Raw genomic sequence first — 26,614 nt, 5'->3', positions numbered from 1 at the left:
CCTTCAGTTATCGCAATTTTGATGATGAATTTGCAACAATTTGTGACTCCGACAGAGATCGTTCTTATCCTAACAAATCTCGTTTTCACTGAACGAATTTTTCATTTGCTTTCATTAAGTTCGTCGTTATATTTGCTCGTAGTTATTCGTTCCGTTCTTATATTCGTAACTAACGCGGGCTTGTTGATATAAAGGAGGATCCTACGGTTCGTCGAAGAACGCTACGCTACCGTTCGATTGGTAGAAAATTTCAATCTCGTATCAAAAAGTTGAATGAACGCTTAAGAAATCCTTTCTCAATACTGTTCCTTATTTTTCGTATTTTTCTTCTTCTTTTTATTTTCTTTGTTGTCGTTACTTTTGTTCTTTATATAATCAGTTGAGTTACATTGAGAAAAGTCCCGATACGAGGGCACGTTCCTCCGTGTACTTTTGAATATTTTTCTCCCGAATGTTTTTATTCGCTTTTTAAATCGTCCTAACCGAACGTGCGTTCTTTTGTTTTTCATTATATTTCATTTATTCGTATCCGCGAAACTGTTATTTTCCCGATTCCCTAAATTCTTTAAACATTCACAGCGCGACGTCGCAAAGTCTCGTTAATAGATAAACATCAGCGGGATTTCTGCCTATGAATTTGTTTTTGGCAGAACAAATCATTTGCACAGAATCCCCGACGTGATTGGAAAAAAACTAAAACTAAAACAAAAACAAAAACAAAAAAACGTTAGTCGTCCCGAGCCGCGGGACTGAAAGCGTTGAAACGTTTTATTTTCTTCTTCGTTATTATTATTATTATTATTATTATTATTTGTTTTTTTTTTACCAACTCCAGGCACGCACAATATGTGTGGCTGGAACAAAAAAACTAAAGATTTCAGAGAATATTGTCGCTTTGTGAAAACGCCTCACTACGTAGTTTCTCACTTTTGCCTAATCTTTGTTTTTTCAATTCGTTTTTTTCCTTCATCGTGATTCTTTCGTCTTTTGTTTCTCGTTCTCATTACTCCGTCTCTCTCTCTCCCTCTCTCTCTCGCTTTCCCTTTCTTTTTTCTTCTCTTCGTTTCTTATATCGCGCACGCCAACAAAAGTCTTGGCTCGTTCCATTTATTTAAACTTTATTATTTAATCGTTTTTTTGTTTGTTTGTTTTGTTTTGTTTATTTTGTTATTTTCTTCGTAATAACTCGTCGCATACTTCGTAATGACCAAAAATATATGTATATATATATTTATATATAATATATTATTCTTATATAATTATGTCGCCTTCTTAACCGTTAAGTTATGTTAATAGTAGGTAAGTATATTTTAGGTTTTAGTTTTACACTGATAGAGGAAAAAAAATACGTTGTGTTTCAATGTTTTTTTGTTTAATTTTTTGTTCTTGCCTGCCCCTTCGTATATTTTGTTTGTTTTTGTCTGTTTTATTAGTTTTTTTTTCCCGGTGAAACCGTTCCTTTCTCACTTTCTCTCTCTCTCTCTCTCCCTCTGTCCTCATAGTTTTCCTTCTACGTTTCAATCTAATCCTCGCGAGTGTCACCGTTGAAAGATATCTCCGTACTTTTTTTGTTTTTGTTTATTTATTTATTTATTTTTTTTTGAATTTTTTTGTTTTTTGTTTTTTTTCATTTAATTCAGTGTGTCAATGAGTAAGTGTGTGCGGGTGGGTTCTTGGTGCGCGCGCATTTTTTTTTTTTTTGTGTCATCATAGTATTATAGTATAAATAACCGTTTTTGTTTTGTTGTTTGTTTTATTCTTTTACTTTTCAAGTGTCAATTGGTTCTGTATTGTTAATTCTCGTAACAATTGTTTGTGATCGTGTGAGCGTGAGTTTGTCTCTCTGTGCCTAATCCATCGTTCGTGTTTTGTTTGATTGCTTGTTTGTTTTTCATGTTTCTCTGTTGACAGCCCTCCTTTAAAATGTGTACCATTACAGCACGAATTGTACGTGTGTGTGTGTGTGTGTGTGTCGATTGATTCTTGTGTGTTCGTTCTCGTGTCTTTTGTGTTTTTATATATAGTTCATATTTCTGTTGTTTCCGATGAAATCAATGGTAAGATTTTCATGTGTTGGCGTCTCCGACATTTTTTTCGTCAATGTTTATATTCTCAGTTCTCCGTTTTTATGTGTGTTCTTCACTTGGAAGAGTTTCGCGGCGGTGGCTCGACGCGTGGAGAGAAAAAACGCGGTCAAAGCGGTCGCAGGTTCGGAGGTGCCGCGAGCGCACTCGACGGGGAACGTTCCTCGATCGCATTTTCCTCTCTCTCTCTCTCTCTCTCGTCGTTCACCGCCGCGGAACGTGCGTCATTTTTGGGATCGATTCGTAAGGCTCATATTTTGGATGATTTGGACTCTCGTTTCCGCGTCTTTGTCGCAACGTTCGTAAACGCTCTCAATCTCGCTTACTTTCCTGGAATAACGTGGAGTTTATTCGAGATGGAATAACGGAAATTTGGTACGGGAATCGGAGCTCGAGACTCGCCACCGTTTCTCGCGCCGGAAATGAAATTCCGCCAACTTGTAGGCGGTTCGTTCGAACGAAATTCAAACGAATCTCGTTTGTGTTTCGCCACGATATTTTTTCTTCGAGGCCCTAAAAAAACACGTTGCGGTTAGGAATTCGAGAGGAAAATTGTCAGGTCAATCGCGAAGCGAAAATCCCGCGATGATTACTGCTCCACGGATCACAACGGGACGAATTTTGAAGCATTATTAAAAACAGCTCATTTCCGGTACGGACGAACGAGGATCGTGAAAAGAAAACACAAGAATTGATCGAAAGTTTAATTCCGATGCAGCGACGGGTTTTTTCTCAATCAATCCTCGATCGCCTTGCCAACGGTAGGGTTTCGAAAACTCAGACGATGATATTTACGGAGTACGTTGAAGAATATCCCGCGGTCGTGTCGAGCGTTCGATAATTCCTCAACGCAACCGCTCCGTACGTCAAATCCGCGATAATAAAGTGACGTTTCAGCTCAATATTTGCCTCATACTATTCAAAATCTTCAGCCCTCATCATCCTAATGTTTACGAAAAAGTCTTATCCATCGAGGATTCGTACCCGTCGTTACGAATCGCCGTTCTTGAGGTTTGCATCGTCCTAACCGAACGAAATGCTCTGCGAGGATGGGGGCGACAGCGCGGAAGAGAAACGCGGTAGAAAAGAAAACGTTCAGACTCGGTTCGTACGGTCCGGAACGAAAGAAGCGCGTTAAATGGACAAAAGAGGAGTAAAAAGATACTCGAAATAAATAAAGTAGTTTCGTAGCGGTCGTACGATGCAAACGTCAACGGCCGGCTATGTTTCGTGTCTTACTGCTCTACGGATTCTTCCATCGGGAGAACAGCGGACCCTCGTTGCTCGTGTGCTCCGGCGTTGAGTTGACCCGCGGCGGTATTCGAAAGAGTATTATTCTGGGATTGTTCGTTGACGGCTGCGGAGGTCGTGGTCGGGGAGGTCGTCGTTGAGTTTCGACTCGACGAGGCGTTGTAGCCTCTCTGGAGCTGTACAACGAGGCCACCAACGTTCCCAAGATCTTTGTGCTGTTGTTGCGTCTTCTGGCTCGAATGATCAACTATAAGCTTACTATCACAGGCACTTTTTTTCTCATTTGAGACGGGATAGAGACTATGCATTTCCGGGTAATGATTGATCTGTTGGGACTGCATACTCCCGTGTGTTTTCCTATGCTCCCGGTCCTCCTGCTGTTGTCCGCCGTTGTGAATTTCCCGTTCTCTACTGGCGCGGTCGAGGAGCCTCGTCGATTCTCTCGTGTTGTCCTCGTCTCTGCTCCCGGTTCGGCTGATGGACATTGGGGTCGGTGGGGAGGTCAAACGGTCGTTGCACTGTTCCTCGATTCTCGATCTGTCGGTGGGCGATTGGCTGAGGTCGACCGTCGGCACTCTTTCCGGTCGATCCGGTAAGCTCCGGGTGTTCGGGCCTCGGTAGCTCTCGTCTTCGCTGCTGTCGTGAGTTATTCTCGGGAGTGGTGTGCGACGAGAGTTCCGGCAGAGTTGATCGATCAGGGCTTTGCTGCTCATCGCTTCGGGCAGGTGATCCCGTTCTCGTTGGTCTCTCTCGCGTTCCCGCTGCTGCTGTTGCTGCTGCTGCTGCTGCTGCTGCTGCTGCTGTTGCTGCTGCTGGTTGCCTCGCGCCTCTGCCAATGCTCGCTGGTCCCTCGGTATGCCCGTTTCGAGGCTCGACCTTATGAGATTGTCGAGGAAACTTCCGTTCGCTCCCGTACCGTCGTAAAGACTCTCGGCTATGTCTCTCGTCGATTTTACCATCGAGGAGCCCCGGGAATTCGAGGTTCCTGGCTCCGTGGCACCCCCGCCGCCGCTCCCAACGATCCCGTCCCGCTCTCGTTGAGCCTGCTGCTGCTGCTGCTGTTGTACAATCGCGCTTCTCTGTTGTTCCTGCAGGCCGCGCATCCTCTGAGTCGCGAAATACTGCTCGGGCAACATCGTCGGCACGTTCGGACCACCCGGCATGAACGGCGACGGCATAAACGGCGTCGGTGGCCAGAAGTTGAACGCATGGGGAAACGGCAGAGGCGCCATGCCCTCCAGAAACGGTGGCATTTTCAAACCGTTCGGCCCACCTGGCATCCCTCCTGGCGAACCCGCAAATCCTTTCTGGGGCTTCAATTGTGGCTTCTTGTCCGCCAAACTCGAACGCATCGAGCTTCCCCCGCCAGATGACTCTTTTGACTTGTCGTCGGGCTGCTTCTGATCTCTGTTCACAAATATCGGCTTTTAACAACTGCTTCAATCGTTACTTTACATAAAAGTATTTCAGGCGAGTCTTATTTTCGGCACACCGAGATATCATTGTTTCTTTTAAATAAAACTTTGCTTCTTTGAAAGAAAGATATATTATTCTGAGGGGTGCGGATCAAATGTTGGAAGGACTAAAAATTCAAACAGCCAAAAGTAAATAAAGCAGAAAGTTGAAAGTTCGAAGCACGTTTACATGGAATTTGGAATGTAACGATCGCACATGGAAAGACGACTGAAATATCGACTTTCCGAAAATTCGATTATCACTCTTTCGATTAATAAATTACTATAATGTTAGCGAATACTGTGAATCTTTACAATTACGAAAATATAATAACGGAAGACCAAATATAACTGAGGTTGAAATACTGAAAGACCAAAAAGTCGAACCTGAGTTTTATAGACTCGAAAAATTGACTTTCGATTATTTGCCACTCTGTATTCTGGCCTGTCTATAAAACAACTATCGAAATATATATTTTCGAGTAAATACGAATTCAAAGAAAGAATACTCGATTAACCCTTAGTGTGCGCACCTTCACTGCGAGACATTTCGTGCACACGGGGTCACTTTGATCCCAGGTCATTTTTGACATCGAATATCTCGGTAACTACGCGCTTTTCGGAATAAAAGGTTTAGTCACTTTTTGCAGTGAATCGATCCAACTTTAAGGCTGCAAAGTCGGATTTCCAAAAAAATCTTTTTTCATTGTTGAAAAACGTGCTCAAAGTTGCTAGTGCGCGTAAAAAGCACTTTTTCGGTTAAATCTCTCGTAAAAAATTAAATTTTGAGTTTAAAAGAAAATTCTTACAGAGTTTTACAGACAAGGGTCCATGCTTTAAGGGAAAAATAGTTCACTTTGCAACCGTTCCAAAAAGTGTATTTATTTTGGAGTATGAAGTTGGCTATGCTCCCTACTTTAGAGAGGGGATAACGATTTCTTAATATTGGGGGTTTTACTTATGAGATGCTCATCTGTAAATGCTATTAATTTGAGAAAAAAAATTTGGGGTCAACCTGACCCCAGATGCACACTAAGGGCTAAACACGTAATCCGTTAAATAGTAGATCGGAAATAAGAATTTCGAATTACTGATTGTTTCTCCAATCTGATATCACAGCTTTTAAAATTTCGAAATATCGACCGTTCGACAATTCGGTTATTCGACGCATCGAACCCCACCCAATTTGAAGAGTTTCTCGTTGGAGGGAAAAAATGTTTGAATGTACGAACGAGAGGGTTTAACGAAAGCGACAGACCTTTTTCTCGGTCTCATGAGGTGTCGTTCTTTGACCTTGTACTCGAGAGTGGAATGGGGTACGCCGTAAAAGCTGCCGGCTCTGTGTACGCTCATTTCGCCTCGTTGAACGGCCCTGACAGCTTCGACGAGGCTGTCTCTGTCGTAATTTCTGTATTTGCCTCGCTTAGGTCTGGTGCCCTTGCCACCGGCGTTCGGTTTCGATTTGTCCTGTTGGGATTGTGGTTTGGCTTGCTGGGACTGGGAAGTTTGTGGCGGGGTGTATCTTCCCCTCTTGAAGGGGTTGCCCTCGGTCATCATGGCCGTTGGACTGTGAACCATGCTCCCGGATTGTCCCTCCTGGAACTTGACGCTTATGCTCTTGGCGATTACGTCGCGAAAGTTGACGCCAACGCCTTTGCCAACGATAGAATTCGTCGGACTGCTCGTCCCGGAAAACGCTGGGCTCGTGCGCTCCAAGAGGACCGGACTTCCGGCGGCGCTCGCCGCGAAACTTTGAGCAAACGCTGCCGAATTTGGCTCCCCGTTGTTTTTGCTCGAGCCTGGTGTGCTGCTGCTCGCCGGCTTGTAGGACGGAATTTTCAATATCGCTCTACCCTGGCCGCTGTCACTCGCCTCTTCTTCTATGCTAGGATTGAAATCCTCGTTCGTCATTGGTCCTCTGTGCTGGCCTGATTGCTGTTGCGCTTGCTGATGAGGCGACTGATGATGCTGATGGTGATGATGATGCTGCTGCTGCTGCTGCTGCGAATGGTGCAGATGATGCTGATGGAGCTGCTGCATGTGGTCGCCGTTCACGTCCTTGTTCAGCCTCTTGTCCTCGCTCATCAACCGCCTCATCACTTCCGGAATTCTATAGTCCGGAGTTTCTAAACCTGTACAAAATCACAATTACTATCGGTCTGGGACGGTCGCAGTGCGTTAGAAATTCAGGGGAACGCAATTCTCGATCGAAAATCATTTTTAACTTTTAACGATCACTCCAGTTGAAAAATTCATCGATATTGTGCACAAATTTGGTGCAGAAAAAAGAAAGTCGATTTCAACGTAAAAATCAAGGTCCTTAATCGAATAACGAGAAATTCGTTATTTGTTGAATTTATAAAAAAAATAAAGAATTGCATTGTAACTTAGTTTCTTTTGCATTGTAAAAGTTTCTTTCGATCATGTCCTTAAATTGTGGTGCTCGAGATTGATGTAATTTGCTAAACTTTTTCAAAACTTCAAATCAGAATATCAAGACAACTCTTTTGTCTTTACTTCGCGACGCTGAAGTTTCCAACGTTGGAGTCCAACGAAACGAACGAAAAAAACGTTTGTAATTCACCAATTTTTTATTTCACGAATCGTTGGTGCAGCTTGAAAAACTACGAATCGGAAATTTGGCAGGGAACAAAATAGGAGAATTACTGGAATTATTGGAGAGTTTTTTTCCATCATTTCGTTGGACTCCAACGTTGGAAACTTCAGCGTCATTTTACTTTGACTATGGATTAACACTGATGCGAATCGAGTACGATTGATAACAATGTGACAGCAATGAAGTACGTTATTTTGTGTAATTAATAAGAAAAATAATCGTCAAATTCAATGACTTTTGGGCGGAACATTTTTCAATAATTACTTTTAAAAATGGCTCATTCGCTTATGTTTTTCATAGAAAAAAAATCATCAAAAGAAGACTGCATCGGGTAATACCATGACGCTGAAGTTTGCAACGTTGGAGTCCTCCAACGAAATGATCTAAAAAACCCTCCGATAATTCCAGTAATTCTCCAATTTCGTTCCCTGCCGAATTTGCGATTCGTAGATTTTCAATCTGCGCCGACATTTGGTGAAATAAAAAAATTGGTAATTTACAAATTTCTTTTTCCTTCATTTCGTTGAACTCCAACGTTGCAAACTTCAGCGTCGTGTAATACCCCGGCTTCTCTCTATCGATTAATGAAGTCATAGGAAGCCAAATGCCATGTACGCTTTGGCAAGTTTCGCAACCCCAACCCCCTGGTCCCCTGCCCTCCCTCTCCTTCCCTCCTTTTGCCAACTTCGAAGTCAACTACGGTCTGACGTCGAGGGCAAATAAGAATGCATGCAGGGGGCTGGATATTGGCAGGGCTAAATGAAACGAGCTGCAGGATGGAAACGACCCAAATCCATTAATCGCTTTCGATCACGTTTCACCATACGTGATGGAAACTGGGCTACTCTTAAGACGAGACTTTGCACAGCTTCGTCAGCCTCGAAGGCAGACGAGATTTGTTTCAAAACGAGCAATTCAAATGCGACGAAACATGGCGAGTGTATTTTTTCAGGATCGCAGTTATTTTTTTAAATATTTTGCTTTCGTCGCTCCGAACTGCCGAATTATTGTGAAGTTACCAAATCCGAATTTTAAGGCCAACTTGTCGAGGGATTTTCCAGCGAACCCATCGCTATAGATTTCGATGTTTGAAATAATACGAATCAACGGAAACTCACCCTTAAAGGGGGCTGCAGCTCCCAACATCTTCTGGATGTAAGGCCCGATGTTCGCGTGCTCGAAGCCAGGCCACTCCGTTCCCGTCTCTTGACCTCGCTGCAGCAGGGACCTCAAGGAATCGCTGCCACTTCCCTCGAGGGCAGAGAACCTGACGAGATCTTCGAGCGACAGGAGAGGCCTGAGCAACGCTTTTTCCACTTCCTTTTCCTCCTCAGCGCCCGAAAGATCCTTGTCCTCAACCTGTTGAGAATCGAGAATAAAACACTTTGATTTTAGAGGCTCGTCTCATTCTCACGCGCGGATCGCAATGAGGGGAAACAGATGAATTTAAGGAGATGATTTATGACGATCGGGCGAGTTTCTGTTCCGCGATAAATTCCACTTGAATTTTCATTTTTCAACTTTAACCTCCGATTCTAATCGATCAATCATGTTTTCTCAGTCTTTCATGCGTTTGTGTTATTTTTACTACAAAGCTCCCAGAGAAAAAGATTGCGATGACACGTGGCATTGGGAATTCCAATTTTCTTGTATTTCTGTACCTCACAACGGTCAAATAAGTGCTGAATTTTCACTATTTCTCTATTTCAAGCCAAAATTCAAACGTATCGAAGCCAAAAGTTTTTTTAGCCGATTAAACCATTGGCTGGGACTGTGCAACGTTCGAGCTCGGGATAAATCTACGTTTTAAACTTTTATAGAAACAAAGTTAGTTTTTTTTCAACCGGTTGACTGGTATTTTATCGTAAATGTAAAAAAAAGATTGGGCCCCTTTTGGTAACGCATCGCGTGTGAACATGTTGAAATAACGTTTTTAATTTTCAATCCATTTCGATAAAAATTAGTATGCAACGGTTTCTTGCTGGGTCACTGATTCCATTTCTGCACTTAATTTTTATGTTGCTAGCCTCTTGAAAGAGGTGAAAATCGAGGGTCGAAGGTGAAGTTGTGAGATTTTATGCTGTATCGAATAAAAAATGTAAAAATCTCGCTACCTGCCAAGGGGTGAATAATGAGGGCTGGGGTGGACTTTTCAGATTTTTCACTCGCAAGTTTTCATGCCATGTGACATGAAAATTTCACCCCCAACCCTTTTTTTACCCCTTTGCAGGAAGCGAATTGTGTTTTATTTCGATACGAAAGTGTGCTGATTTATAAAACGTACAAAATTCATGTAAAATAGGATAAAAACTTGCCATTGAAAAGTCTGAAAATTTCACCCTCAACCCCGATGCTTCACCCTTTTGGAAATAGTGATTTTTATTTGATTTCGATATGCTAAAAAACTTTGAATTTTTATGTAATATGACATAAAAGCGCATGCGATTGAAAAATCTGATATTTTCACTTTAAACCCTCATTTGACCCCTTTTACGGTTAGCCAAGTGAAAACTAAGTTAATGGGAATGGAAAAATGGAATCATCAAGCTCGAAAATCATCGGAAGCAAATTTTCGTGTATTTCGGTAGCTTATCGGCCCGTACCAGTTTTTGCACGAAAACTGAAAAAAAGCTAACCAGTCAACCGTTTCGAAACAGTTTCAAAGGAAATTTGGATTCGTCGGTAGTCCGCGGTTGCAATTAATCGCTTTCAAAATATTTCTAGTTCGATTTAAAAGCGCTGTATAATTATTTTAAATATTTTGGCTGTTGCAAAGTACAGTATTTAGGTGAAAAATGATTTTTTCATGAAACCGTGAGTGCGGTACGTGTGTTCAGAGTCACTGGATCGAGCTCTGTTTTCAGTAGTTTGTGTCGGTTAAATATAGTGTACGAACGGAATATTGCAGAATGAAAATTCGAAGCATCATGCGGGAATAGTGAATGAAGTAAAAGTAATTTCGCAACGAATAACAATATAATGTTTTGTTGTTAGTAAAGCTGCTTACAAAAAGGGGAAAAATGTGTGCCGACTCGAGTGTGAAACTTATTTCCACTTTTTAATCTCAAAGGTTTTGTAACAACGAGGGAGAAAAAAGCAATTATGAGAACGGCTGAAAAAAAAATGCGCCACCGGAAAAACAACTTACCGTGACGTATCGTTACGTTTATAATTATTTCTCTCACTCCGTTGGAACGTAAACGAAAAAACGGGCAAGGCGAGATGATTGAAACGCGGAGTTGATTCGATTGAAAAGTGCGGAAAAAGCGTCCAAGTTCGAAGAAATATCGAAACGAAGAAGAAAATAATGGAGGAAACTCGAGGTCCGAGGGAACGCGAGACTCGGGTGCCGATCGAGGGTCAATTGAAAATAATAAAAGGTGCCATCAGACTTTCGAGGCCTCGCGAATTGAACGAAGGGAAAATAAAAAATGGAATCACTGATAATAAAAGGCTGCGAATAAGCGAAAGGCCGCGGTTTCGCCGCTAAGATAAGTCGTACTTTCGTAACGCTCTTGCCAAAAACTTACCTCGAGTCTCGCGACCTCGCGGGCGTCGAGTGGCCGAATGTTAAACTATATACAAATAGTGATTAAAAGAGTTAAAACAGCCCATGCAAAAAAAGACACTACTGAGCGTCACGGCGACTCGTTGCGAGCCCGGCAAGACAGCGATGGGGCATGAACCCGGAGGATCGAATAATTTGAATCGTTATTACGAGCCTGGAGAAATAAAAGACAAGAAGAAAGGCTGTTGCAGCAGCGAGATCTTAGCGGGCTCGAAGAGTTTGCCATGCGAGAGGTATGTTTTGGGGAAGCTTCTTTCGTTCTTCCTAGCCAAAACGACATACCAAATATACGCAGTTAATCGTAGTTATCCGGCTCTTTGTATGTATTTCAGAATAATATTTCTTTCGTCAACTATTAGAAACTCGTATGAACAACTTGGGTGCGGAAATTACAAAAGTTTTATGACTATTTACAAAAGGTGATTCATCAGAGACAACGAATTTTCAACGATGATTAAACAAAACGTAATAAATTTACTCGAATGCGAATAAGCGAGGAAAGACCTCGAGAGATCTGGCCTTTTTTTTCTTCTTTGTTAAGCAATGATTCTATCGAACTTTCACCTCGCTCATTATTTCGTTCATCTCCTCGTTATCGAAACGCTTAGAAATCGTATCAAGAGTTTACTTTTTTTTTCTTTTTCCACATAATAATTAGCAACTCGGTCTCTCCCAATATTTCTCGCAATTGATCAAGCTCTCGTGAATATAACTTTCGTGAAAGTCTCGTTTTCGTCCCCAAAACCTACCTCGTCCACTTGCGGGGGCGGAGTGGTTGCGGAGGCGTTTTGGATCGTATTTGGTGATGGTGTTGTTGTTGATGTTGTTCTTGTTGTTGATATTGTTGTTGTTGATGTTGTTGTTGATATTGTTGTTGTTGTTGTTGTTGTTGATGTTGTTGTTGTCATGGTGGTTGTTGAGGCTTGGGCACCGGACTCGAGGGGGTGTGAATGGGTGCTATTGAGGGTCGCGTCCCGTTCACGCTCCATCGCGAGCTTGTACACCTTGTTCCGTAAAGTGCTCCGAGGTATTCCGTAGATAACGGCCGCTCGACGCGTCCCGAGTTTACCGCTCTGTATGTCCCTCAGAGCGGCTTGGAGCTCTTCCTCGGTGTACGTTCTCCTGCTCCCGCCAGCACCGACCACCGGAACACCGCCGACCCCGACTGCTCCGGTCATTCGTGGCTTGGCACGATACGACGAGCTGCTCAAAAATCACACATTTTTTAATCTCAAACATTTTATTCCATCCGATCTGTCTTCGGAGATTCGTCGATGGATTTCGATCCATTCTTATCTGACCACATGAATATTGCGAAATTTCGTTCGAATCGTTACGTTTCAAAGCCGATGCTTCGCACGCCCGTTGAGTCGAATCACGATTAATGAAAATAGGGAAAAAAATTAACTTCTATTTTGAGAAATTCTCCTCCCGATATTGAAATAAATGTGGAATTTGGTCGAGAATAATTGACGAAATTGAGGAACGGAGTGAAGTGAGAAAAGTTGAGAAAGACGCGTACGAAAAAAATAACAGCGAAGTTGAAATGAATTGAAATAAAAGTAATCTTTCAATTATCGAATGCGGTGCAAAAAATTGAAGAAATTGGTGGAAATAAAAGTTACTGCGCGGAGTCAGTACGCGCGTGTGTATGCCCCGCCGGATAAAGTTCGTTGACCCGCGATCGCAGTTTTTTCTTCAATTTTGTCCGACCCCCGAGCCCGTCTCTGATAAAATGTGCATTCGGTTATGCTGGTGAATTTTCGTTGACGAGTGATAGCGGGACGATAAGGCGCGAGAGGCGAAGGGAAAAAAGATTCGCGTTCTCGCTCGGTCTCCTCACAAGTGCATTATTCTCGGTCCGTCGAGCGTGCAATCGCCGTTGGGCCACTCCTCAATTTTCAAATCTCTCGTGGCGCATTCCTTATCACTGTTCCATTGGCGGATGCATTCCAAAGTACATTGACGACGGGAATTACTGAGAAACTATAAAAAAATTTCAGACTCGCGTGTTTCTCTTGGCGCATCCACTCTTCGACGACTCACCGATTTTTGTCGACGAATTAGAAGAGCGAGAGCTCACGGCCGCTTCGATAACCGAATACATTTATTCCACGAGTATACGAAAAGGTTTTTTCTCGTTTATCTGACTACGGGACACAATACGCTCTCGATGGAGTGGCGCAGTTTAGAGCACAAAAGGACAGAAATATTCGTCTCGATTTCAACGATATCGGATCCACGTATATCGCGCGTATGGAACTTTCCCGCAGGTTTGCTCCGAGAAGGATTTCCAACGGGGATTGCAATCCCCGACGTTTTCTTTTTCGATATCTGTGTACACTGGATTCCAACTTTTCTCTCCGTCTTTCTCCGCTCCTCTCTCTCGCTCTCGCTCCCTGGAAGCGCTGGGGATGGAATTCTTCTGTGGACTGAAAAATTGGCAAATCGAGGGATCTTTTTCGTACCGCGAAATCCTTTTCTCTCTCTCGCTCTTCCGTCTCAAATGTCTATGCCGAACCGGGAACGTTGCGCGCTCGTTTTCGCACGTCGCGGCTCCCATAATCTTATCGGTTGGCTTTAGCCTTCTTGCACTCGACGCCGCATCGATGCGCGCCGCGTCAGCGAGCGGGACTCGGGGACACCGGTGTTTCTCCCAAACTCTCATTATTCCGTTAACGAGCTTTCAATTTGTGATTTTCCTTCGAGTTAAGCCTTCCGAGCTTCGATCTTCGCCGCTCATCCGGAGAAGCGAGTAATTTTTGCAGTCGAATGAAGAAATGGCGAGAATAAATTGACCAAAGGAAATGAAAATGCGCGTTTCCCCAAAAAGACTCGAATTATTTCGCGACCCGAGGCCGAGGAAAAAAGTAGCGCGCACCGACGTCGCCTCTTTCTCGCTGCATTGTTCGGAGCTCCGACAAGAGAATCTCGTTTGCTCGTGTCTCACGAGTCGACGCGAACGGGGCTTATCGCGATGCGCGACAAACTCGAGAGGAAGAGACGCAGAGAGGAGCGAAGATAGGTCCAAACACGAACTCGGTCACGAGGCATATCGCGTTCGGCAAAGCGCGATCTTTTTTTAAGCAACGAGCCTCCCCGATATTGGGAAGCCTTGAAAAATACTTCATTTCCAAAGAACTTCAGTCGTTTGAGTTTCGTTCGACGGCAATACACGATAAGACTTTGCAGATGATTTTTATCTGGATTTTGTGGGCCCATTTTTTTTCGAAAACTGGGGACCAATTTTTGGAAACTGTTTTAAATGAATCCTGAGTTCGCAATGGACGAGTAGAATTTTTATTTTTATTTTCAGACCGAAAAGTCTCTGAAAAACTATTTTTTATTTATGATCTTGAATTTTCGCGCGGAAACGCTACATCGTTGGGGTCTCGTGCCTGAATGCGATAACACAAGCGTAAAAACGCCACTAAAATTACGGACCCATCGCCACCATCAACGTACTGATCGTTGGTAGATTTGTACTTTCTCCTTTCACAAAACCCTCTTCCGTGATGCGATTTTAATGGAATAAATGATAAAAGTACACAAACGTGATAGTAAATTGTAAAATTTGAAAATAACACGGAGCGCGGGATAAAAATCTTGATTGTTTACTATCGGAGTTTTAGACGTTTGAAAAACAGATGAAAAAAGACGATTTTTAAGATTGAGTTGTAAAATTTACATTGCGTTTTTATGAATAAATACTGACGTCTTACGAAATTTATCAGAAAAATGCATTTTTATATTTTTTTCTTACACGAAGTAAAATTGCCTTTTTCGATTGCAACGGAACTCTGATTTGTGTGAAAATGAAATAATGTTTTTCATTCAAAGTCGAGTCCGGACTAAAGTCAGTTTTGATAACGAGCTCGGCAGTTTTCGTGATCATTTTGGTTTCGATGTTCACGATTTTCGAACTTTCAATTTGATGATCGCGTATACCGAGATGCTAATTCGAAGCTTTCGATTACGTTTGTTCGGCTTCTGCAAGGAGTTTGAGAAATACTTACGTGAAGATGGTCTTGGGATCAATGCCCGTTGGCATCCTCAGAGGTATTTTCTGTTGCTTCGCCATCGTCACATGGTTGTCCTGAAGAGAAACCGAAGAAAGACGATGAAAATTGAGAAGACACGGTGGAAAATCATGAAAATTGGTTTCTCCTTCGAAAAAAATTGGAGAAATTTTCCTGCGACCATTTTCTCGTCTAAATAATATTCGGAAGGAGCAAATTTATTCAATTTTGCTCCAGATCGATTCCTTATCAAAATATCAAAAAAATTCGATCCAATATTCGATGCTACAGGAAACTGATATCGATGAAATGAGAGAAAACATAAATTTTTGTCACATTTTGTCACAATTCATCTATAGCACAATAATAGTAAAAAAGCGTTATCTTCATTTCTTCATCGTAAATAACGCACAAGTTGAGTTCATTACAGAACATATTTCATTCCGAGTCTTTCGATAGTACAATGCGAAAAGCTAACGTTTGACAAAGTTGAACGTACTCAGTCTTCAACTCAATATTTCCGATTCAGATGGCCGTTGACCCCCCTTTTTTAACGTACCATTAGATTCCTCGTGATTCAATGCATACAAGTAATGCTTTCAATCTTTGACATATCTAATTTAGAAATATATGAAATTTTGAGTTGAAGATTGTTGAAGGGGCCAGTAAGTCACTGTGGTCTTAAGCGAGACGTTAATTTCTGTACTTTTCGACAGTTAATATTTCAACCAGAGAGTCGATAAGGGGTCTTGAAATTTTACAGGCTTAGAAAAGAAATCTTGGATTGTAAGACATAAAAAAATGAGAGTGCTATCTAAAAGCAGCCCTCGGGCCCGTCCATCCTTAAATTTCGATGACAAGAACGAGAGGAACGCTTTTTTCCGTTACAACGTTACGATGACCTCGAATAATGGAACTAAATAGTTGAGTCGATGAAAAATCGTTGAAAAAATACTGACCTGAAAGTTTTTCGGCTTGGCCGAAAGGTCGAGGGGTTGGTCGACTCCGGACGAGCCATCCTGATGGCTCTGAGCGGGGACGAGGGGTGATTCTCTCGGTGGCAGACACCAGTGTGGCAGTAGAGTCGGATAAGTACCGCTAAGGGCAGCAGCGACAACCGAAGCCGCCATAGGATCAACCTGTACCGACATCGGTGACTCTGCCGATCGTGAACTACTGCTACTCTCGCTTTGAGGACTCTGAATCGGCGAAACATTGAAAAAATCTATGGTTAACCTCCATTTTGACAATTTTCAACAATAAACACTCCAAAAAACTATAAAACGACTCCAGAAATCATGCCCAGGAGAAGGGTCATCGAGACTGTGAAAAAATGTTCTCGCGTGTCCAAAATAAAGTGAAAAACGTTGATTCGAAGTTTAGAGTTGTTGAATGCACGCTTTTTGTTGAAATTGTTGAAAAAATATGGAAAATGAAAACCTCAATAACATTCTTAACGGTCGTTGAAAATGAAAGTTTTTTTGTGAAATTTGATTCTACGTTCACAGGTTTAAAAATGTGTCAGTACTTGAGAAAACTCGGTCGCACAGTTCGTTATCAATAATAAGGAGCAGAAGAACGAAACTCACAAGGGGTGGCTGTTCGTCGTGGGGAAGTTTTCCATCTAGACAAAAGAAACACTTGTCGAGTGGCTTCCAGTCCTCGGGAGGTGGGCTCGTACGTCGATTTACGAGATACGGTAAGCCCGTATCGGGGGCGGTTTGTTCCGTGACTTTGTAAACTTCTGAATTGGTCGTATCGACGATATTTCCTAATCTCGTGATGCTCGAGGCATCGAGACCGCAGCTTATTGAGCGCGGCGCCTCCTGGAGTTCCTCCTCTTTCTTTACCCTCAGCAGACCGGTCGTCGGTGCTTCTATGCGTTCCTCGGTCTGCTGAAAAAGTCAGATTAGCTCGAGTGGTTGAAGCTGTCGATTCGAGTGTGCAAAGCAAATGTGATCCGAAATTATTTTTCGTCTTGAAGAACATTAAATTCGTTAGCCCAAATCCGTTAATTCGAGCGCTCAAGGAAGTTCACGCGGATCTAATGGAAACCGAAAATTCCAACTTTGAGAGTTGAAATTTGAAAATATGCTATAAGTATACTAGTTTTCGAGAAAACAATTAACGAAAATCACATTTTTTGAAGGGTTGTGCACACGCTCTTGTGGCAGGCACACTTCCTGCCCGATCATTTGGATTTAATGAAATAGGATTCTCCCAACTTTGAAGAGCCCTCAACGAGTATGAGAAAATATAATCTTTTTAGATATGAATGTTTGAAAGCCTTGTTACCGGTGAAAATCACTTGGGAATGGAAAAATAAAAACACTTGTGGGAGGCTAACGAGTAACAACGACGCAAATGGTGGAAGGTTTGACAACACCATAAGCCAGCTAGTTTTTCAATATAGAAATGCATACGCGTGTAAGTAGAATATTTTGCTTGACGATTTTACTACGAAAGTATTTAAATCTCTATCAATAAATTAAAAATTGATCAATCTCAACAAATAAGTTACACATAATTTCAATAATTGGGAGAACAAATATTGATCGTTTCTTTGATGATGAAAAGAGCAAAAAGGTTTTAGTTTACTTTATTGAATCAAATTAACTAGATAAAAAATAAGTCCTTCCTCAGTGTCAAATTATTGATCCAAATACGGCAATGACAAAAAAAATTGTCTGAAAATGAGAATCGATTGTTTTTCTGGCGTGTATAGATGGTTGATTGGAAATAATGAAGGATGAAACAAACCTTGTTGTCTATCGTATCGACGAGGTCGTTCGTTCCAGTCTCCTGCTCTCTGGAGGATGTCCTCGTCTCGTGTTCCCTGAGTGGGCTGACAAGAGCCGGAGATGGTCCGGTCGGTTGTCGAGTGGAATTCTGTCGTGAGGACGAATCCTCGAGTATCTTTAATTTCTTGTCGGAGCAATCGGTATTGAGATCTTGTAAATGATCGCCGTTTTCCGTTTCCGGGAATTCGCGTCCCTCGTCTTTGATGAATTTCCCTCGTGAGGTAGCTAATTGTTCCTGAATATTGTTGTTCGTTTGCCTCGAGAGGAGGCAGCTCCCAGGGTGAGATTCCCTGAGGAGCGAGTCGTTTATCTCGTCGATTTCGAGCTTGATGCTTTCGGGCCTGAGCCGGGAGGCTTGTTGGAGTTCGATATCGTCGTGGTCCTCGTCTTCCTCGTTGAGCTTTTTCTCGTTCTCGTCGTCGTTGTCGTCGTCGTCGTCGTCGTCGTTCGTGTTTCCACGATGATTCGACAGTTGACTCGACGAGGTTCTTTGCTGCAAGCAGTTTACCGTTTTTTTCTCTGTCGGCGAGCTCGTCGTCGTCGTCGTCGTCGTCGTCGTTTCGGCTGACGAGTCCTTCGTCAACGAGGTGTTCCCGCTCGTCGTCGTCGTCGTCGTCGTCGTCGTCGACGTTTCCGTTCTCAGGACGCTGCTCGAGCTCGTCGTCGTCGTCGTTCCCGTCGAAGATGGTATCGTCGTCGCGTTCGAGGTGCCTAACGAGGTTACCTCGATCGTCGAGGCTCCCTGGAGCAAACCGATTTCCCCGATCGCCGATGGCGAACGTTGAGCAACGCTCCCTCCTCCTCCGCCGCCGCCGCCGCCACCGCCTCCTCCTCCTCCAACACCACCACCACCTACCGTTACGACGTTGCAAGAACTCGAAAGAGCAGTACCCGGATACAGCCGATGATGATGATGATGATGGGGCTGATTTGCTGATTCGCTCCGAGTGCTGCTGTACAGGGTGTCCTGGTATTGCTTCCATCTCCTACGGCCCATCAACTCTTCCGCTACCCGTTCCAGACCTGCGACACCACCGCAACTGACATCAAACGATGATGAGCGCGCTTAACCCACCTCGCGGACTGCTCGCGCAAGCATGCTTTGTCCGTTCTTGTCCGTATTTAGCCCTTTGCTTCGGGATTATTCCGAGGAATCTCTGCGTTATTTCACACGGTACAACAAATCCGTGGATCATTTATTATCTCGAGTTTATGGAACTTGAGCATGTCTCGCACGAGCCTGACCGTTTTTTGAGTCGATTGGTTCTTCGGTGCGTCTTTGGATGCCGGAGATGCGCTGATTCGGCCATACTAATTTTCTTCCAAGCCTCGACATTTTTTCAACTCCTTTCAGCTCGGATTACATTTTATCTCGATACACAATCGTCTCTTCGTTAACCGTATCTCCGATTTCCAAAGAGCCCCAAAATTTCAAAAATTCCATCGGTTCGTTGTTTCGCTCGAACGTCAGGAAGTTGCGGCACGCTTATTTCATTGCAATATCTTAAACTAGGTGGATTAGTCACCGGAGGAGAGCTCGCTCGCAACGAGCGATAGTGCCACTTGTAAAAAATACGAATTCGCATTATATTAAAAGGGTTTTATTTTCCAGATGGAGCGAGTGCGATAAGACAAATTTTCATTCGTTTCCTCGTGAACTAGCCGCCCGAATGTACCGCGCTCGTCGTCGCTTATCGCCCGCGGGATCGCGAGTGCGCGTGTTCCACGTGACGATGCACTCGTCATCCGTTTTCGCCCCCCCGCTTCACTTTCGTGTATATTCATAGACGTACGTGCGTATGTGTGTCATCCAGATAGGTATCTGTCTCGGCGTCGAACGTTGCGAGGCCGGTGAAGCGCGGCGCGAGTTCGTATGTCGAGCAACGCAAACACATTGTAGCCCGGGCAACGGATAATCGCGCTCGTTTATTCGTGACACGGACCGCGGGAGGGTATTTTGAAGAAAAGTAAAGAAGATACGGGAGGCAGGATTCAAAAAAATGAAATAACGGAAGCTCGCGGTGCTGCACATTCTTCCTCAAATTCAGCCATTTCGACGGAGCGCCCGCGCGCGAATGTAGCTCGATCGTTATCGCTTATCGCAGATCGGCGGATCAGGCGACGAATAGAGGCGGGAGGGGGGGGAACGGGAAAGCGTTGACGATCGTTAGCTCGATAGTAAATGGACTGATCGAGGGCGCGGACCGGGTGCGAGGAACGCGCTAAAAGGGGGTAAAAACTAGACGAGTATTTTTCCAGCCCTAGTTGCAAATAAGTGATAACGAAAGAGAGCTTAATACGAAGCGAAAACGGAGTTCGTACGTGCGAGTCTCTTCCAACCGGTCACGCGAAACTTCGATGTTTCCTATTTTTTTTTTTTTTTTTCTTTTTCTTCTTTTCAATGCTTAATATTATCCTGTATGTGCGTGGAGTTGAAAAAAAAATGGCCTGCGATTTTTCACGGGGCTTGTCCGAGCTTTCCGACGCCCTCGACTAATAACTAAGTTTGTACGTGTTTGCTTCCTCCTCTCCCCCGCCCCTGCACCGTACACCCTTCCGAATTGATTTTTTTCGCACGGAAAAGGGACACGGAAAGTTTCGCTATCTTCCTCCCTCGAGGTGTGCGCGCGGACTCGAACGGAATCGTTGTCATTAGGGACAACGTGTCTACTATCTCAGGCTTTTTACAGACACGTATCAAATGCTTTTGTGAATAAAAAAGGTAGAAGAAAAAAGTAAAATAAATAAAAGAACGCGCTGTCACGAGAACGCCCTCAATGCCGCGGGGTAATGAGCCTCTAATGAATTTTTCATTATTTCATTCGATTCGCTTTAAACGAAATATTAAATATACCGCGACGAACTTTCGCAGAGCGGACTCGGAGAACGACGGGATTGTTTCGTCTCCGAATTCTGGAGGGCTACGTCCCTGATCGTCGCGCCTTATCGTCTCTGAGGGATGGCAAACTTTCCTAAATTTGGCATATCAACGTCCGGAAATTTAACATTCCAATCGAAGGGTGCAAAAAATCTCGCGAACGTTTTAAAAAATTTTTTAAATTATATTATTTTCAAATTTTGAAGGAATTTAGCAATAAATTATTCATTTGATTTCAATTTCATGAAAATTCGCGCTTCGCGAACCCGCGTGCGTTAAAGGTCCTTCTAATTGTCTCCGTATACGTGCTATCGCTTTTCTTGTGACCCCAACGAATTGGCTGGCGCCAATTGGGGGAGAGGGGAGAACGATTCGTCCGGAAAATGGGAGCAGAATGAGAGTGTTTTCATTGCAATTTCCTCGTTTTTTCCCTTCCGAATAATGAGCCGAAAGTGGTTCCGGGGGGCTGCTGCAGCACTTGACATATTTGCAGTACATTTTCGTGTGGAAATTAAATGAAAATTTGCTCCTTTTGTCGCTACTGTTGAGATCAATAGTGGCTGCTGCAGTACGGAGTTGGGAGAAACTTTTAGCGATTTGAGATATCGTCCGCGACCACCCGCTTCGTGGCGAACGGAACAAAACAAGCGGGCTAATTATTTAATGTGGCAAACGCACGGAGCGATCCGTTGGACGGATACGAATAAATTGATCGACGCTCCTGTGCACATTCGAACTGAGCTGCGCACGAAACTATTATCGAGAAAAAAACAAATTGCGCTATTTTTTCCCGCGAGAGCACACCGCGAACGCATTCTGTCAACCGAATTCCCCGTAATTTCTAGCCTCAATGAAGTGAATCACGAAGCTTGTCAGATCGGTTTAATCGCGAGCACTGAATCCGGAGAGACTCAACCAGGTGTGAAAAAAACTGGGACTTTCTAGCGCTAAAAAGGCTGGAAAATGGAGTCGCTAAATGATTCACGATCAACGCCGCTTATCACATTTTCAGCAGCGTCCCGCGACTTCCTGCTGCGCAAAAGATCGACGTTTGATAAGAATGGAGTTTGAAAGCCGGTGGAAAAAAACAAATGACCGCACGGAGAAGGCCATAGGGCGAGCACCGCGTGCACCTTTTGTGCGAGGCTCTCGAATGATGAGAAACGTATAATCGGACGACAATATAATCGAGCAGATGTAAAAATGGAACAAAAAGAAAGAAAAAATAGTGCCGGGGGAGAGGGAAAGTTGACGTATCGCGGAAAAACGAGTGAACAAAACACGATGCCGTGGCGTTGGTACAAATGGCAAAAAAAGCAAGCTGCTTAGTGTGTTTTTCACCGGCAACGAAAACACGTGAATAAATTATTATTGTTTGTCAAATGTTTCTTTCAGCTCGAAGCATCCAGCAGTGACACATACGAATGAATGTTTTTGCACGAAATAAACGTGGATACGTGCCCGCATCGATGTGCAAGTATACGTACATTTACGAAATATGCGGCATAAAACGCTTGGCGAATCGCGCGTTTGTCCACGCGTTTTATACACTTCTATTCTTCGTGTATCACCGGAATACACTTGTCTGTCGTTCGCTTTAGTTTTTATCCGTGGGTGTGCTTATATGCTCGTCACTTATTATTTGAACGTTCCACTTTTCAGGCAGCTTATCAAATATAGTATAATTCTTATTTGCAAAAGAGCAGAAGGGGTCTGCCGCGCGCATCCATTTATATATAGAGCTGCATTATTTTATCCGCGTGGAAGAGAAAACCGAGTTTTTGCAGCCCGCTTTCAACGATATTACCTTGACAAATATCATTCCTCTTTTCCATTATCGTTGATGGAAAATAACACGTGCGAATCTTATTAATTCATTGAATTTTTGAATTCATCAATTCGATTTCATTGCCGATTTGTCCGCGTCGATCGCTTTTTTTTGCGATGATCGCTCTCCTGGGGCAGAGGAAACTCTGTTATTGAAATTTTAAGGGGTCTATCCCGATTAGAATTTTCAATAAATCGATTTTTTTACGATCGCAAAAGAGCTGCACGGTTCAGGGAGCAGACTAATTGGTAAGAACTCGTTTTATGTTAATATTTAAGTTACACGTCATTCAATTTTATCCTCTCGAAACTTGAAACGCGTTTTTCTGGAAACCATTTTCCACCTGGTTGACAGCATAACTCTGCCAAATAAATTTTATCCAATCGACTTCATTCAAACAGGATTCTCCTCAGAAAACTTATCGCTATCGTCGCATCGTAGAGTTTTTTTTTAAATGGCCGCCATTTTTTTTCTAATGAAAATTTTCTACGATGCTGCGATAGCTGTACTATTATAATTTAATAATCTTTTTGAATTTTTCACTTCAGATGCTTGCTCTGTGGCACTTATGCTGTCAACCGTCGGGGAGTCTTATTCTGAGACGCCATTTTGCGAGCGCTCCTCTTCTGCTTGATAAAATGTGCTAAAATTGAAAAAAAATTTCCTCGTATACGTCATTACTTCAATAATTAATACATCAAATTTCAAATAACTTGATCGAGCCGTTTTTACAAAAAAAATCTCCAAAAAATACCTCATTTTTCAGCCTGTCACAATGATATTCCCCCTTAAAAGTATCATAGTAAAATTTTATAAAGATCCGAGCGGTCCAAGAATGCTTTTGAGCGACGTTTACTTGGCTGTCTGACCGCGCAATTACGCACCGGCCACCGCGGTACCGCGTGTTTGCCTTTGTTTAAACTCCTTTTTCCCAAAATTACGTTTTTGGACGGCTCCTTGATAAAATCTCCGAAACTATTCGACCGATCCTTACCAAAATTTGAAATTTTCAGAGAAACTATTTTCTTTTTTGCAAAAACCGATAAAAACGCTCATTGAATCTAAAACCACTTTTTTTCTTCGATCATCCATTCCAGAGATTTTGTCAACTCCTCAGTTTTCTGTACGAAAACTGACTAAAATAAATATATAAAAAAAAAAAAAAAATTCGTGTGTTTCAAGAGCGTATTTTTGAGCCCCAACAGTTTTTATATTTATAATTTATACCGATCAAAAAAATTCGGAAAAACCGATCAACACCGCAATTCTTCATTCCCTCAAGATGTGAGGGACAGAAAGTTGCGTATCTTCGTCCAAATATTTCTTCGGTATTGCAACACCGCTGTAGCTTATTTCGATAAGAAATTCCGTTGGAGCAGCGTAAAACCTCATTTTTTGCAAGAACTTTTCTTCACCTGAATATTGTAAAAACAGCGGTTCATCGTCGTTCGGCAACGCTGACAGTGCGGCGTGGAAAAAGTGAGTTATTTCGTCGCTATTAAAATACTCCAAGAGACACACCCACGTTCGATCGGTATTTTTAGGATTTGCGGGGAATTAAAGTGGAGTAGGTAATAGAGTATTTCCCGTGGACGTACGAAAGTGGGTGGAAAGGGCGAATCGAAAAATAAGTTTCCAAGCGTGTCAGTCTCTTATCGCGGTATTATTGATGAAACTCTGCTATATCGCGGGTATTATACCAACAGTCTTCGATCGATAACGATATTGCAGTTTTCGTGCAGTTACATTGTCCGCTCGAGTGCGGTAGGGAACTGTTAAAATTTCCGATACTTTGCAGGGACGAGTCGTACCGAGTTTATCGAAAGAAGCGAACGCTTTTTATCGAAATAACGAATAAGATGAGCAGCATTCGAGTTTTCGTAAACCGAGCTCACTGCTTCCTTAATTATTCGCGATAGCCGGGAGCGTAGTTGTTTGTAAAAATCGACTTACGAGTCAAGATGCGAACTCGGCTGTCCTCCATTTCGGAAAACCCGCGTGCGACGATCAAGGAAACTGGAGAATCAAGTTCAGGATTGAGAGGAGCGTTTGTCCCAGAGTTCGAGGTCTGACTGTAACGCAGTTTCTTTTGGCCCGCGGCACTGGCGCGGGAACAACGACTGCGGTTTTCGAGCCGGGGGAGCGAATGTTTCGCCGGAAAAATCGACTGAGGCTAGTCGTCACTGGCCATTGCTCAGTGGCTGCAGGTTAGCAAGAAAAAAGCTAATCCCGGGTACGCAAGTGGCGGAAAGAATGCAAAGAAAGGCGATTGAGTCACGGAAAAATTCGACGCCGATTCTCCTTACGCCATGGACTTTCGACGCTCAACTTGAAAAGAGTTTCGAGTCGTTATTGCAGAAGTCATTGTTTGATAGCGCGAATTCGTTAATTCGTGTTCGTCGCGTCGGGACGTGCTCGACGAGGGGTGAAAGAACGAAGTTGCGTCGCGAGCTCGAACGAAAATGAAATTGGCGCGAATTGAGCGACGACGACTCGAAAGTACAGAGATCTATGAATTTAATGTCGTTCGATTTCTTTGAGAGACTCGCCTTTGATCGTCTCGTCCCTTGATAGAGCACGTACAATCGGTTGGACAAAAAACTCCTCGATTACAACACGTACGAGAAAAAGTCACGCGCTCGCGTGTATCGACGAGCGCGAAGACACGTCGGAGGTGATTAAAGACCGAGCTCTCGAGAGGTCCTCGACCGTTGATAACTGCCGTGAAAAACTCATTTTTTCCAGCCTCCATTCGACGATTCTTCCTCGATCATTTTATCGGGAAGTGAGAAAAATTGAGGAACTGCGCGCGGACGAGTACAAAAGACGTCGGAGCCAGTTATCCGGATCTGCTGTGAGAAGGAAACTGTGAAAAATTCAAAACGCGAATATGATAACCGCGAGCGTGAAACGCGCGAGCCATTTTGAGATTAGAAAATTCGAGGAGGAAAAAAAGTGTCGGAATGCAAGGAGAAAAGGAGCCACGCCCGAGGCGATCGCGGAGGGGGAAATATTAGTTTCGGAGTGTGCGAATGTGACGCGGCCAACGACGACGCTCGAGTCCGCTCGGTACGTTCTGCAACTACTTCAAGGACGGGAGCCGGCTTCTCTACTCGCTTCGAAAATCGGTGATCGCTCATGGAAACAGATTCTCAAGGAGCGATTTTACAAAGCGTATTTTCCAAGAGTGCCAAGTCTTTTCTTACGTCTTTGAAAATTAAATTTTCAGCAATACGAAAACAACCTCGAATATGTCTATGCGATTGACGTATTAATGCAACCGTGATTCAGGTAATATTAGAATGTGCGGCTTTATTTAAGACCAAGGACATTGAAATAGCGATCGCGTGAGATCCGACCGATAAATCTCACGATAGATCGATTAGTTATACGTCGCGTGTGTACAGATATACACGCGCGGAGGTTCTTCGAGCAGTGAGAAAGATTCTGCAATTCAATGAAGAAGAATCCTCTCGCCTCGTGGGTACTCAAACAATCACATTGTTTTCACGATGAAAAGAGTCTCTGTATAACGAAATACGAAACGTTCACGTGTCCAGAAAGGAAAACTAGTTGTTGTCATCCAAGCGCATTTGCTATTTGGAATCGTCGTCCAGAACGAGTTGCGAATGAACTCAATGCGCGCGGTTCATTCGCAAACGAAACAGAAATTATTTGACGAATGATTTTTTAAAGAGTGATCGAAGAAGCCCAACTTTGTTGGTAATTCAAAAAATAAGGAATTAAGAATAGATGAATAATTTTAGTTGTTAAAATCGTAAAAAAGATTATTGTAAAGTTAAACACTTTTAAAATAATTTTTAAGAAAATCACTATTTCAATTTGTATTTAAAAATGTTTAATTTTCAATATTTAATTCATTTGAAACTAATTCAATTTATAAATTTTCAAGTTTTTATTTTAAAAGAATTAATATTTCTGGTTGTCCATTAAATTTTTAAAAAATTTTCTTGTTTGCGACAAACAAATATTTCGATTATTCAAAATATAATTAAGTTTCGACACAGGGTGCTCGAAACATGATTCCACAATGAGTAAGCAAAAAAGTTGAATTCCGTTGAAACGGAGCCTGGAAGGTTTGAGTAGCAAATGA

General features: G+C 43.0%; 1 protein-coding gene and 1 long non-coding RNA gene across 3 annotated transcripts in view; both read right to left on the bottom strand.

Annotated features, from left to right (window-relative positions):
- Eip93F (Ecdysone-induced protein 93F) overlaps positions 1 to 18,629 on the bottom strand; it is a gene marked incomplete at its 5' end in the record, with an annotated part of 33,223 nt that extends 14,594 nt beyond the window's left edge. Inside the window, 9 exons of the mRNA XM_043410587.1 lie at positions 3,324 to 4,742; positions 6,048 to 6,921; positions 8,525 to 8,765; positions 10,937 to 10,981; positions 11,724 to 12,177; positions 14,991 to 15,070; positions 15,953 to 16,192; positions 16,583 to 16,888; positions 17,754 to 18,629. Of these exons, the coding sequence (XP_043266522.1) occupies positions 3,324 to 4,742; positions 6,048 to 6,921; positions 8,525 to 8,765; positions 10,937 to 10,981; positions 11,724 to 12,177; positions 14,991 to 15,070; positions 15,953 to 16,192; positions 16,583 to 16,888; positions 17,754 to 18,629 (4,535 nt within the window). The remainder of the gene's footprint in view (positions 1 to 3,323; positions 4,743 to 6,047; positions 6,922 to 8,524; positions 8,766 to 10,936; positions 10,982 to 11,723; positions 12,178 to 14,990; positions 15,071 to 15,952; positions 16,193 to 16,582; positions 16,889 to 17,753) is intronic.
- Position 18,630: 1 nt separating this feature from the next.
- LOC122407004 (uncharacterized) overlaps positions 18,631 to 26,614 on the bottom strand; it is a 91,668-nt gene continuing 83,684 nt past the window's right edge. For both annotated transcript variants that reach the window (XR_006260127.1, XR_006260128.1), the window contains exon 3: positions 18,631 to 18,817. This is a non-coding gene — a long non-coding RNA (uncharacterized lncRNA). The remainder of the gene's footprint in view (positions 18,818 to 26,614) is intronic.

This window comes from Venturia canescens, chromosome 2 (assembly GCF_019457755.1).
Source record: "Venturia canescens isolate UGA chromosome 2, ASM1945775v1, whole genome shotgun sequence".
NCBI lineage: Eukaryota > Metazoa > Arthropoda > Insecta > Hymenoptera > Ichneumonidae > Venturia > Venturia canescens.
This window is presented reverse-complemented; position numbering and strand designations above follow the sequence as displayed.